This window comes from Myotis daubentonii, chromosome 2, assembly GCF_963259705.1.
Source record: "Myotis daubentonii chromosome 2, mMyoDau2.1, whole genome shotgun sequence".
Classification (NCBI taxonomy): domain Eukaryota; kingdom Metazoa; phylum Chordata; class Mammalia; order Chiroptera; family Vespertilionidae; genus Myotis; species Myotis daubentonii.
Genome location: NC_081841.1, coordinates 51130250 through 51143485, shown reverse-complemented (window position 1 = coordinate 51143485; position 13236 = coordinate 51130250). Strand labels below are relative to the sequence as shown.

The 13236-nt window shown below is 47.9% G+C and overlaps 1 protein-coding gene across 4 annotated transcripts in view; it reads right to left on the bottom strand.

Annotated features, from left to right (window-relative positions):
- Window positions 1–12841, bottom strand: part of DIP2B (disco interacting protein 2 homolog B) — a 236315-nt gene extending 223474 nt beyond the window's left edge. For all 4 annotated transcript variants that reach the window (XM_059682884.1, XM_059682885.1, XM_059682887.1 and 1 more), the window contains exon 1: window positions 12588–12841. In XM_059682884.1, the coding sequence (XP_059538867.1) occupies window positions 12588–12687 (100 nt within the window). In that variant the 5' untranslated portion in view covers window positions 12688–12841. The remainder of the gene's footprint in view (window positions 1–12587) is intronic.
- Window positions 12842–13236: the final 395 nt, after the last annotated feature.

Here is a 13236-nt window from a genome sequence, read left to right as displayed (position 1 = left end):
AGACGCCCGACCTGTGGAGTTTCATTTAGGGCTGTCCTGTGAACGTCCAAAATATTTTCCTCCGTTTTCATCCCCATTTCAATTCAAGGAAGAAGAATGAATTTTGTATCAAAACATAAGTATATAAAATTATCTTTCACTTTATAGTCTTATAGGACTTTACCCAATTTTTTTTGTTCTTTTAAGAAATAAAGATGTTACATCTTGCCTGAAGCTAGGCTGGCACAAAAGAAACTCTCCTAATATGTTTTAGAGTGTTGATCCCCTGGTTCTGGCAACACGAGGTCAGAAATAACCAGCCTCCCTCCTATCCTATCTAATAAAAGAGAAAAATGGTAATTGGCGTACGACGATACCCTTTTCATTGGCTAATCAGGGCTACATGCAAATTAACTGCCAACTAAGATTGGCAGTTAACTGCCAACAAGATGGCGGTTAATTTGCATATGTAGGCACAATGCAGGGAGGCGAAAGGGAAAGCAGGAAGAAGCCCCCTGCCACTGACAGTGATCAGAAACCCAGGGGGGAGCTAAGAGCTGGGGGGCAGGGCAAAGGCGGCCCTGGGGCCGCCTTTGCCCTGCCCCCCAGCCATGATCGGAGAATCAGGCGCCTTTTCCACCCTGGCCAGTGATAGCAGGAAGTAGGGGTGGAGCCAGCGATGGGAGCTGGGCATGGTCGAAGCTGGCAGTCCCGGGAGCTAGGGGTCCCTTGCCTGGGCCTAAAGCGGAGCCCACGATCGCGGGGCCGCTGCAGCTGCGGGTCCCCGCTGCCCGGGCCGGACATCTAGGCCAGAGGCGTTAGGCCTGGGCAGGGGCGGAGCCTGCAACCACGGGGAGCTGGGGGTCCCCTGCCCAGGCCTGACACCTCTCCCGGAGGCCTCAGGCCTGGTCAAGGGGCCGATCCGGTGATTGGTGATCGGAGGGTGATGAGGGTCAACTCCTCTGGTCGAGGCATCAGGCCTGGGTGGGGGGCGGAGCCGGGGATTGGGGGGATATGATGGTCCCCTTGCCCAGGCCTGAAGCCTGGGTCAGAGGCGTCAGGCTTGGGCGGGGGGTGGAGCAAGCGATCAGAGGGAGATGGGGGTCCCCTGCCCAGGCATGATTCCTGGGCCAGAGGCCTCAGGCCTGGGCGGGGGCCAGAGCCAGTGATCAGGGGGAGACGGGGGTCCCCTGTCCAAGCCTGACACCTCTGGCAGAGGCGTCAGGCCTGGGCAAGGGGCCGATCAGGCGATTGGAGGGTGATGAGGGTCTATGCCTTTGGCGGAGGCGTCAGGCCTGGGCAAGGGGCCGATCAGGCGATCGGAGGGTGATGGGGGTCTACGCCTCTGGCCGAGGCGTCAGGCCTGGGCAAGGTGCCGATCCTGCGATTGGAGGGTGATGGGGGTCAACGCCTGAGGGCTCCCAGTATGTGAGAGGGGGCAGGCTGGGCTGAGGGACACTCCCCTCCCCACACACACCCAGTGCACGAATTTCGTGCACCGGGCCCCTAGTCTCCATATATTTCTCTGAGAATAGGATAAAACATTCCATTCTTTTCCCGCCAGGGAGCCCTACCTCCAAAACTCCAAAGACAGAGCTGTATCTTAAGAAAAGTGGGACCTAACAGTTAAAGGGAAAGAGGCTTTCTCCAAAACTATCTGAAACACAATCCAGGGAGCTGGGGGAGAAGGGCAATGTGGAAACACCGTGGGGGCTGGAGCCGCGCTGACTTGGGCTCCAATCTCAGCACAGTAGGCTTGCAGGCGTCATGTTCTTTAGCAAGTGGGAACCACAGACCTATCTTTAGGAGTTGTTAGGATTAGAGGCACATTTCAAAGACTTGCCCAAAGCAAGAGAAGCAGAACTGACCCCAGTTCTAAATGACTCAAGTCCAGTGTCCTTTCCCCTTTGCCATTCATTTCAGAACGTTACTGTTACTGGTAGGGAGAGAGGTAAAGATCAGGGAGTGTGTAACAACAGGGCAGGGCTTGGCACACACTGCATTCCTCAACGTGCAGGTGCTTTTCGCCAGCTCAGTTCCCTCGTCATCATTATAGGAGCTATTTATTCAGCACCTACTTACAGGTTGGGCAAGGTATATAAAACACGAAGCACAGGGCCTGTTACACAATAAGCACTCAATAACTGATGCCTACTTAATACAGAGATCTTAATGTCTTAAGAGAAAGTTAAGGAAAGGCTGGCTCTTTACAGGAAACCGAGTGAAACACAGTTACCCAGGCAGAAAAAAAAGGAAGAATATGTCAGATTGGACATTTCTCAGAGAAAGGCAATGTGTACAAAGGCAGGGACATGAAAAAGCACAGTGCATTTGGGGAAGTACAAGTCATTTAGCATGGCTAAAAAGGAGAGAAATACACAGAAGGAGCAGATGAGGCTAAAAGGGCAGGCAGGTCTTGGTACACAAAGGATGCTTGGATTTCATCCTGCAGAGAGGAGAAGCCAACGTAAATTTTGAAACAGGGAAAAGATCTGTGTTTCAGAAGGATCATTACATCATGGAATAAGGCTGGACTGGAGGAAGCAGAGACTTAAGGAGGGCAGACAAGTTAGTGACTACTGCGATCATTCCAGCAATAGATGTTACGAGCCTCAACAAAGATGGTGTGAATCCATCCACACCCACACAGATAGTTCCATGGTAGAACATTTCATTGCAGACAGTGCAAATGGGGGAAGTAGAATCAACAGAAGTCAGTGATCAATTGGCAGTTACGGATGGAACATGGATAACAATTGCTCTGCGGTCAGGGGGGGGCGATGGTCTGTGTGACACGTACACCAAAGTCATGCTTAAGTCATTCTCTGGACAAAGGGACAGGTCTTCTTCAGGAGTGTCTTACAGCACCAGACACAGCTCAGCCTGGTGGCTACTGCTGCATAACCTGACCCTGGTTCTGAAACAAGTCAGCCAAGACTCTGCCTTCACCCTCAAATCAAACTCAATTGTGCTGAGCTACACCAAGAAATAAAGCAGCGTGTAGTGGATATGATCAAGTTACCACATGACTGCAAACATGAGGTGGTAAATGACAAATAAGCAATGTAGAAAACTCTTACATAAAACAAGTCAGTGGTTTATATTGAGTGCTTATCCCAGCCAGGAAATCTTGTTAATAAACATAGGAGCAGAAAAAAAGAAAGTTAAGGATGACCCCCAAGTCTCTGACCTGGATAAGTGAACGTTCTGCAGTAGGGAGTATTCGTGGAGCAGACTGAAACAAGGGGTACAGTCTGGGACTTGCTAGGTTACAGCTGTCCCGGGGAACCGAGGGGCGGTGAGGAGCAGAGGAGTCAGGGCTAGACATACAGACTATGGGCTAGAGATTGCAGCCACGACAGCTGGAGCCCTGGCCATGGAGGAGATGACTCAGCAAGTGCATGTGAAGCGAGAGGAAGACGAATGGCCGACATCAGGAACACCCGCACCAGAAGAGTGCGCAGCCCGGGCACGAGCACAAGAGGGGCAGTTACGGAGATGGGAAAGGATGCTACAAAAGGTAAGGAAGGAGAGCGTTTCATCAAGACAAGCGTCCACAGTAACCAGTGCTGTGGAGGAAAATGCTGCATCCAGTGGTGCTTTTCAGTCTGAAAGTGGAAGTCATTGGTGGCCTTGCAGACAGTTGTTTCCGAGGCCTGATGAGGCAGAGCAATGGCCTGAGCGGTGAGCAAAGGTGAGATAAAGGAACTGTGGGCTAGACCTCCTAGGACTGATGGGAGGGAGGGGGAGGGAGAGGGTGCCAGCACACGAGAACAAGCAGATTCCAATACAAGACTGTGGGAAGCTGGCGCTTTTAAGATGAGAGGAACTTCAGCATATTCATTACAGGCTGAAGGGAAGGAGCCAAGAGCCGAGTGTTCAGTGAGAGGCTACAGATGAGAAAAGAGACAAAGACAAGCCTACGTATGAATAGATCAATCATGAAGGAAGCTCCCAAGATCCCAGCAGAGAAGATGGGACTGAGAACACAATCAGAGGGATAGACTGTGCAAGAGGAGGGGCTATCTCTTCCTCCGAGAAAAGAAGGAAAGGGGATAAGGCTGGGAACTGATACAGGTACGCCTGTGAGTGCTGAGGAGGAAGCTGAGGGAGTCTGGCTTTCTTTACAAGCTAGTGAACATGAAAGGTGATAGACTTGGCTCTTAACTTTGCTTCACAGTCCTTTTAAGAAACTGATGAAAGCTCTAGAATCTGTCCCCCAAAAAGGCACCTGAGCACTCACACTCAGATCGTGTATCCAAAGATTCTGTCAGTTGTGAGGCTACGGAATGCCAAAGAATTGGCCTTTCACAGGCAATCTTGTTCATAGAAGAGCACCTACATGGGAAAGCAACTTACTCATCAGAAGCAGAAACATATTTAAAAACTCTCACTTAGCTCTAGCCGGTTTGCTCAGTGGGTAGAGCGTCTGCCTTCAGACTGACGGGCCCTGGTTCCGATTCTGACCAAGGGCACGTACCTAGGTTGCAGGCTCAATTCGGTGCTGGTCGGGGCGTGGGCAGGAGACAACCAATTAATGAGTCTCTCTCACATTGATGTTTCTCTCTCTCTGTTTCTCCCCTTCCCTTCCACTCTCTCTAAAAATCAATGGAAAAATATCCTCAGGTGAGGATTAACCAAAAAATAAATACAGTGGGGCCTTGACTTACAAGTTTAATTCGTTCCGTGACGGAGCTCGTAACCCAAATTACTCGTATGTCAAATCTTAAAGTGAACGAGTGAGACACGTGATGCTGGGCTGATGTTGTGGCGTTCACTGTGACGTTCGCTGCGCCAACTAGCGGTGGGGTATCTGAAGCTGGCTCGTAACCCGAATTTTAGCTCGCAACTCAAAGCAAAAAATCGGCCGAGAGACGGCTCGTATCTCGAAAAACTCGTTAGTCGGGACACTCGTAAGTCAAGGCCCCACTGTAAATAAAAATAAAATCTAAAAAACAAAACCTCTCACTTAAACCTTTATGGCAGGGGTCCTTAAACTACGGCCGGCAGGCCACATGCAAATACAAATATTGTATTTATTCCCGTTTTGTTTTTTTACTTCAAAATAAGATATGTGCAGTGTGCACAGGAATTTGTTCATAGTTTTTTTTGAAACTATAGTCCGACCCTCCAACAGTCTGAGGGACAGTGGCCCCCTGTTTAAAAAGTTTGGGGACCCCTGCTCTATGGTATATTCAATCACCAAAAAGAAATGGGCTGTTTGTATGCAAAAGCACTAACTTAGACTCTCTAAGGATACAGATACAGGAGACCATCTTGCCTTGAGAAAACAGAAGATAAAGACAATGAGTGACAGCCCTGGCTTTAGCAATAGATTTACATAAAAATAGTATTTTTTAAAAGATGAAACATAAATCTAGAGGTGAAGGGAGACAAAAATCAGACCCTTAAATCTAAAGATAGAGGACTGAAAAATTCGACTCGAAAAGAGGATGCAAGAAAACTTTCTGAGGAGGAACCAAAAGGATTTGTTCACCAAGCACAAAAGGAGGATTAAGACAGGGGTTGTCAACCCTTGCACTGGTGTGCTGCAAGATTTTTAAAACGTGCAATACCTGACTATTTAGTCAGGGGCACTGACATCTTTTCCCTTAGATTGTCAAATTAAAAAATGACAAAAGCCAACACAACAATAGCCATCTGGTGTGAGTGAATCAAAATCATACCTATTTTTTTCTGTCAGATTGGCAAAACATATATTTTTAGTGTGTCACAGACTTTTAGTCCTTATTTTATGTGTGCCATACGCTGAAAATGGTTGAAAATCGCTGAAACTATTTGAAGGTTCGGAGCATCCACATGTGTCTTTTGATAACTTGTAGGTGCCTGAGTCTCAGAAGTCATGCTTCAACTTCAGAGCCATCTGCCAGAACCTAGGGGCTTGGAAATGTACACCTGCCAGATGTCTGTACAAAACAAGCCAACTACTCCTCTCTGCTCCAGTCAACTGCTTGCGGTGACCCAACATGTGCTGAACCAAGGGTAGAGGGTGCTGACGGGAGCAGCTGATGATGGAGTGAAGTCTTACTTTTAAAAAATATATGCACAAATTGATTCCACTCATCGCTTCATATGTAACCACACCCTACTAAGTAACACAAGATATTATGCTATCAGAAACAATAAAAGATTACATGTACCAAGCACTCAGTGCATACCACACACTACACTTGGCTTTTCTCCTATTATCTCATTTTAAACCTCCTTATAACTCTAATGAGGTTGTTATTCCTTTTTTTTAAGTACTGGAGATACTAAAACCAGGGAGGCTAGGCAGTCCAAGGTCACAGAGCTAGTAAGTGATAGGTCAGGACCTGGACCCACACTCACCAGATGCTAAAACCTGTACCTATCAAACACAACCCTGCCTTATGCCAAAATCAAGTTCCCAAGCACAGACTTTATATTTCAATTCAAGTCAAATTGAAGTGAGCAAAAATTTATTGCACTCGCAAAACAATGCAAGGAAGAAACAGTTGGGAGTTATTTAAAGTAGTTTAAAGCAGCGGTCACCAACCTTTCGGACCTCACGGACCACCAGTTGGCGACCACTGGTTTAAAGTATAAATGACCTCACCTCTGTAGGAGCTTACATTGAGGTGAAATGAAAAACACTCTAAGTTATATAAAACATATGACTGGCAAAAATTATATAAACTGTAAATGCTGTAAGGTTTGAAGCAAGAGAGCTCACAGTAGTCAGGGTCAGGTTTATTAAAAAGGTAATACTTTGACCTGGCTGGTTTGCTCAGTGGTTAGAGTGCCCCCCTCCCCCTGACCAAAGGGTCTTAGGTTCGATTCCTGGTCAAGGGAATGTACCTTGGTTGCAGGCTCAATCCATGACCCCAGTGGGGTGTGAATGGGGAAGCAACCAATTGATGTGTCTCTCTCACATTGATGTTTCTCTCTGTCTCTCCCTCTCCCTTTCACTCTCTAAAAATCAATGGAAAAATATCCTCAGGTGAGGATTAACCAAAAAAAAAAAGGGGGGGGGGGGCGGGGAGAAATACCCTTGAATGAGGACTGAAAAATAAATAAAAGTAAAAAAGGTAGTACTTCAGCTGAACTCTTAAAAAATTGTGAGAAATTTTGTAACTGAGCGTTTCAGAGAGCATTCCAGAATTAATCATGAGAGCAGACCATGGAAAACTGTAGTAATTATAATACAAATATAGTGTGAAGGCCCTTTTTACCAATCATCTGAATTATCAACCCTGAGGTGCTAATGCTTACACAGGCCAGGAAAGAAAGTAGCCACCAAGGACTGGCTAAGAGTGAAGGGTTTCTCTTATTCAAAAATCCAGCTCAATGCTATAGGCCTGTCACCCAACAAGATTCATGTTCCAAAACGCAGCTGGAACCAGGGCATCCAAACAAGCCCTCCTTTACAGGGAGGTGGGTCACTCTCCAACAGACAGAACTCTGCCATTTCTCCCCTGGACTGCCCTCAAAACCAGTCACCTTCTAAGTTTTTGACAATCATGATTAAAATCAGTTTATAATCACTGATTTAGAATCACTCTGATTTTTTCAATCACAAGTAGTTTGGACTCCAAAAGAGTATCAACCAACTTTTCTCTACTTGACTCCAAGTAACCATAGAACGAATCTAGAGGTGAAGGATTAAAATGAATCGAGAAGTGAAGAATTAAAATTTGTCATCATGAGGATTTTCAAAAGAATGTACCATAGGCTCTGACAGCAATTCCTAAAGACAAATTCCAACAAAAGATGAGTACAGCCCACCAAAAAGAAAGACATGCAAGTTTTTAGGCGGTAGAGCACTTAGCTAATGCCCAGTTTGGGTTCTTCAAAAATCCACACACCTGCTTTCCTTCATACTCCTAGGATCAGGCAGGACAACTGCTTAGATGTAACTTTCTGATAGAGGTATATCCTATGAATTCATGACTATGCTACAGATGTCGGAGGGAAGTGGCCCACCTTCCCGCTCCCTCCCCCCCAGAAAGCAGGAGGAATTTGCCAGTTTTCTGGTGCTCCATTCTAGTTACCTGGTACTCAGTTTCTGAGATTGTGAGGTACAATCTCTTTTCTTTCTTTTTGTCTTTCTTTAAATATATTTGTATTGATTTCAGAGAGGAATGGAGAGGGAGAGAGACAGAAACATCAATGATAAGAGTCATTGATCGGTCACACCGGGGAATGCAACCGGGGATGGGCCCTGACCAGAAGGAGAAGGGTGACCTCCTGGTTCACAGGTCGAAGTTCAACTACTAAGCCACTCCAGCTGGGCTGAAATACAATCTCTATCCAGTATCTTACCCTTTCAAATTTTTAAAAAATATATACTTTATTGATTTTTTTACAGAGAGGAAGGGAGAGGGATAGAGTTAGAAACATGGATGAGAGAGAAACATCGATCAGCCACCTCCTGCACACTCCCCACTGGGGATGTGCCCGCAACCAAGGTATATGCCCTTGATGGGAATCGAACCTGGGACCCCTCAGTCCGCAGGCCGACGCTCTATCCAGTGAGCCAAACCGGTCAGGGCCAGTATCTTACCCTTTTCCTTTTCAATTCCCCCACCTCTTCCCCACTCCTAAAGAGGATTCCCTTCAACTCCCAGGACTTGGCCCTCTCTAATCCCTCCACCTTCCAGGTGGACACAGTACAGTGCATTAAGGACTGCAGAGCTCTGTGATGGAACAGATAAGAGAAAGGGAGGATGTGGCTGTGTTTGTTGTATTTGTGCTCAGAGAAGTGTTCAAACAAGAAAAGGGAGGATCCCTTCCTGCAAGTGTTATTTTATCTTAAATATCTTTCCAGTTGTCATCTCTGGACTGTTCTCAGATACTGAAAGACTTGCATTCCTTCCGACAGGCCACAGACGTTATGGGATTTATTCATTTATTTATTTTCAAAATTTTTAAAGAGATGTATCTAATTTATTTCTTTTTTTTTTAAATTGATTTCAGAGAGGAAGAGATAGGGAGAGAGAGATATAGAAACATCAATGATGAGAGAGAATCATTGATCAGCTGCCTCCTGCACACCCCCCATTGGGGATGGAGCCCACAACCTGGGCATGTGCCCCTGACCGAATTGAACACAGGACCCTTCAGGCTGCAGGCCAATGCTCTATCCACTGAGCCAAACCGGCCAGGGCGACGTATGGGATTTCTATCCTTCATTCCTTCACACACAGGACTGAACTGCACAAGGTAAATCACAGCCTTCTCTACTAACCAGCCAATCCTGTCTCGCATTTATAGTACATGCTGCCTTTCTACAACGACAAGCAGACAGCTTCCTCTTTTCTTAGCGGGCAGCCTCTGTACATAAATCCATCATGGTCTCATGTGCACACTGTTTTGATGGTGTTTTTAAGTGATTTCCCTACCAGGGTCAAAACTCCTTAAAAGCTAAGATAGTCCCCTGCTCACCACTGTACCCCTATCACATGGTAGGAACAAAATAAATGTCTGGATCAAATACATGAAAGATAGATTTGAAAAAGAGTTCAGAAAGAGAATTAACCAGACTTTGGAATTGTAGCATACAACTGTTCTGTAGCCTTCCCTCAGAGTAAAAATTAGAGTTAATAGGTTGTGCAATCAATAACAGTAAAGACACTGAATCATTTGATGGTAATAAATGCCATAATTACATGGCAGCTTAGGATAATGGCACTTACTACATGAGCAAATTTAGACAAAACACTTAACCTTTCTGTGTCCGTTTTCCCCTCTGTTAAATAAAGAAGATGGGGGGGGGAAGCAGGGGAGAGGTGATAATATCTATTCTATCTATCACAAAATCGTAGTGAAGCTCAAATGACATGTTGTATAAGATCATTACACAATAATTGCATGATCAGACAGATTTAAACAAATAATTTTCATCATTTGTGCTACTTTATGTGCATACACTTGACTAAAACATATGAGTAAAGTTCAGACAAAAGAGCCTATTGTCAAACATATAATAAATACAATATATGTGACCATCAAAATTTTTTCAGCCATAGGCATACTTTATGGAAACCTCCTACCCTATTCAATGTATCTGTTAGAAAAGCTCATGTTATGTGTAAGCTCAATTTTAAATGATTCTCCAGACAGTTTCAGGCTCTTCTTTCTGGTGCAGAAGCAGGAGGCTTCACCCAACAAGTGCACGCTGACCTGCCAGAAGCACCAGCCTCAGCCCTGGGTTCTGCGGCAAACAGCCCCGGGAGGCACAACTGCATCTCAGCACAGAGCTGGCCGATCCCTGACCCAAGCCTCCAGCTGGAAATACAGGCGAGCACGAGAGTCTTTAACAGCACGCAGCTCAGGCTATCACTGCAGTTAGGGCCCAGGATGGCCTGAACCTAAGAAGAAATCATCGTAAAACCAAGGAGTGAGTGCACCAAGGTCACCAACACATGACAAACACACAGTTAAAAACACCTTCTCTTTTTAGAAGAAAAATGTACTTTAGCCAGAGCAGACCCTGTAGAGAAAACGTAAAACAAAGGAGGTTCCAAATATGCTACAGACATCACAAATAACACCATGTTACAGATAAGGGGGGCTGTTGGGTTGTTTCAACTTCGCTTGAATTCCTAAAAATATCCACCTACTTCTCCAGCAACCATTCTCTGTACTTGGAGCAAGAGCGAAACAGATGGCCAAGATGCTGACACTGCAGGCCCAAGGTTTTTCAACTGTGTTTTTCCCAGTTAGCCATTGCTAAACGTGATGAAATACAGGATAATGTGGCATAAATCTATAAGAAACCCATTGAAACGGAGTCACCCAAAACAACCCTGCATTGGAAAGCCAAGCCATGTACTTGTCCTTAAAAATGTCTCAGCCTCGGAACTCACAGTCTGTAGGAGTCTCACACCTTTCCGGAGGGAGAGGTGAGCTAATTAATCACTGTGAGTCCTAGAAACGGGTCCTCAGGATCGTCTCTAGAAACGCTCGGGGAAGTAAACGAGAATCAGATGCGAGCAGAAAAACCAAGAATAAGGAGCTTCCAGGATTTCCCTCTACGTGTAAAAGCAATCAACTCCTATTTTTAATCTTGTTCTGATGCAAACATCCAGCCAACCCTCTCTCTTTCTGGCTAATGAAAGAAGGCTGATTTGTTACTGTGTAAAGTAAGTGTTCCAAAAGTCAGAACTGAGTGGCAGTCATCACAGATGTAAAGACAATGCTTCGGTGGAGGAGGCAGAACGGATGGCGATGCCCCACACACGGAAACAAACTCCTGTCTTTGGATGTTGTCCTGTTCATCCCCCCCCCCCCCCCCCACCACCACCACCACCACTGATTTTGGGGGCTGGCCAAAGAACTAACTTACCAACCGATTCACTGAAAATTATGCTGGTAATTAAGTGCAAATGAAAACAGCACCTCCCTACACATTGGGAAAACCTAACAGGGTTATTGGCAATAATAATTTCCTCCCATGTCAAACTGGATTTATAACACTCAAGTCTACTTTGGGCTTGTCATGTAAAGGAAGGGGGTTGGCAAGGGGGCGGTGAAGGAGATAATGTCTCCATCAGTAAACAAAAGTCCGAGCTCTCCTGGAAAACTTCTCACATTCTTTTCCGATCAACAGTTTTTAATCCACTTGAAAAATGCTCGTGAAGAGGGCCTTTGGCAAGGATCCCAATAAGAATATGCAACTCTGGGGACCCCACCACAGCACTGACATCAAGCTTGGACAAAATGCTGCTTTTGTCTGGGAGGCAGCCTGCGATAAGAACAGGAACTTTATAAGAACTGATCACAACTGCACAAGAAGCCTGGTCACATGCCCACAGCCAGCAACGCTGCTCTCATTGTTGTCCAAGGGACTCGTCTAGGAACAGCGGCTTGATTTACTCCATCCTTTTAATTCTCAAAATAAACGCAGCTCTCCTCGTACCGATCCATTGTCAAAAGAAAGGGGGTGCCGGCCAGGATATTTGCATGGAACCGCTCCCTCCCCCTTCAAAGACTCCCAAAGGTGATCGGATGTGGAAAATTCAACGCGAATCCAGGCACCGGGTTGGGAGGTGGGGGCCCTTCCGACAAAGGTGAGGTCTCGGGGCAGTGCCGCGCGTCTGCCTCCGCGTTACAGCCACCGCTTCAACCGCCCTGGGACCCTCCGCGGCCCACCCTGCTTCTCACGCCTGTCACCGGGGAGGCACCTCGCATTGTTAGAGGAGGAAGGAGCGCGGCTGCGGATCTCCCATGTGTCTTTTTTTTTTTTTTTTGAAGGGGGACTCACAGGCGTGGGGCCCTCCCCTCGAGAAGGGTAGAGGGCAGGGGCAAGCTGTCAGCCGCCCTGTCGCAGCTCACCCCCACCCCCCGCGCCCGGACGCCCGGCCGAAGCGGAGGGGCAGCTTTGTCTCGGGTTTGGGGGGGGCAGAGAGGACCTCTTCGCCAAGCCCCTGCGCAACACCCCCCCCCCCGGGCACACAATGAGCGCACGGCCCACCCGCTTCAACGAGTGGGAGAGAAGGGAGGGCGACCCTTCAGAGCCCGGCCAGGTTTCCGGCATCCTCCTCCCCGCTCGCCCGCGCGGCCAGCAGGGCGCGCGGCGGGGACCCGGTCTCCCCCTCGCGGCGTTCGCACCCCGCCCGGCTCACCCTCCGAGAGCTCCAGCTCCAGCTCCGCCAGCTGCGCCCGCACTTCGGGCGGCAGCGCCGCCACCGCGGCCGGCGCGGGCTCCAAGCCTCGCTCCGCCATCCCGGCTCCGCCAGCCACACTCCGGAAGACAAGAGAGGGCGCCGAAGGAGGGACGGCCTGACGCGGGCCCACACCCGGGCTACAGGATCCGGCTCCGGCCGCCGAGCGCTGCCAGCACCGCCGCCGCCGCCGCCGCCATGAGCGAGGGTCACGTGCGCGCGCCGGCCCCGCCTCCGGGCTGAGAAGGCTCCGCCCCCACGGCCAAGTCAAGCTCGGGACTCGCGGGCTTACTGCGCCCCCTCCTGGCGAACGTCTGAAAAGACGAGCCCAAGCCCGCCACCCCAATTCTCCGGCACAAAATGGGCTTAAGGTGTGGATGGCGTGGACACGCAGTTTCACCTTTTGAGAACTCACATGCAAGGACTTTCTAGGGGCTCCTGGCCATACTTTTCCGGGTCTCTTCACTTAGGTAGGGACGTCTTTGTCTTGTCCCTTCCTCTATTTTACCTTGATTGATACCTACCCATTTATAGGTATCTGAACACCGGCCCCTTTTGTCAGGAGCTCTTTGGTTTCTGTTTCATTTCTGGCATTTATCACAGTGAAGGG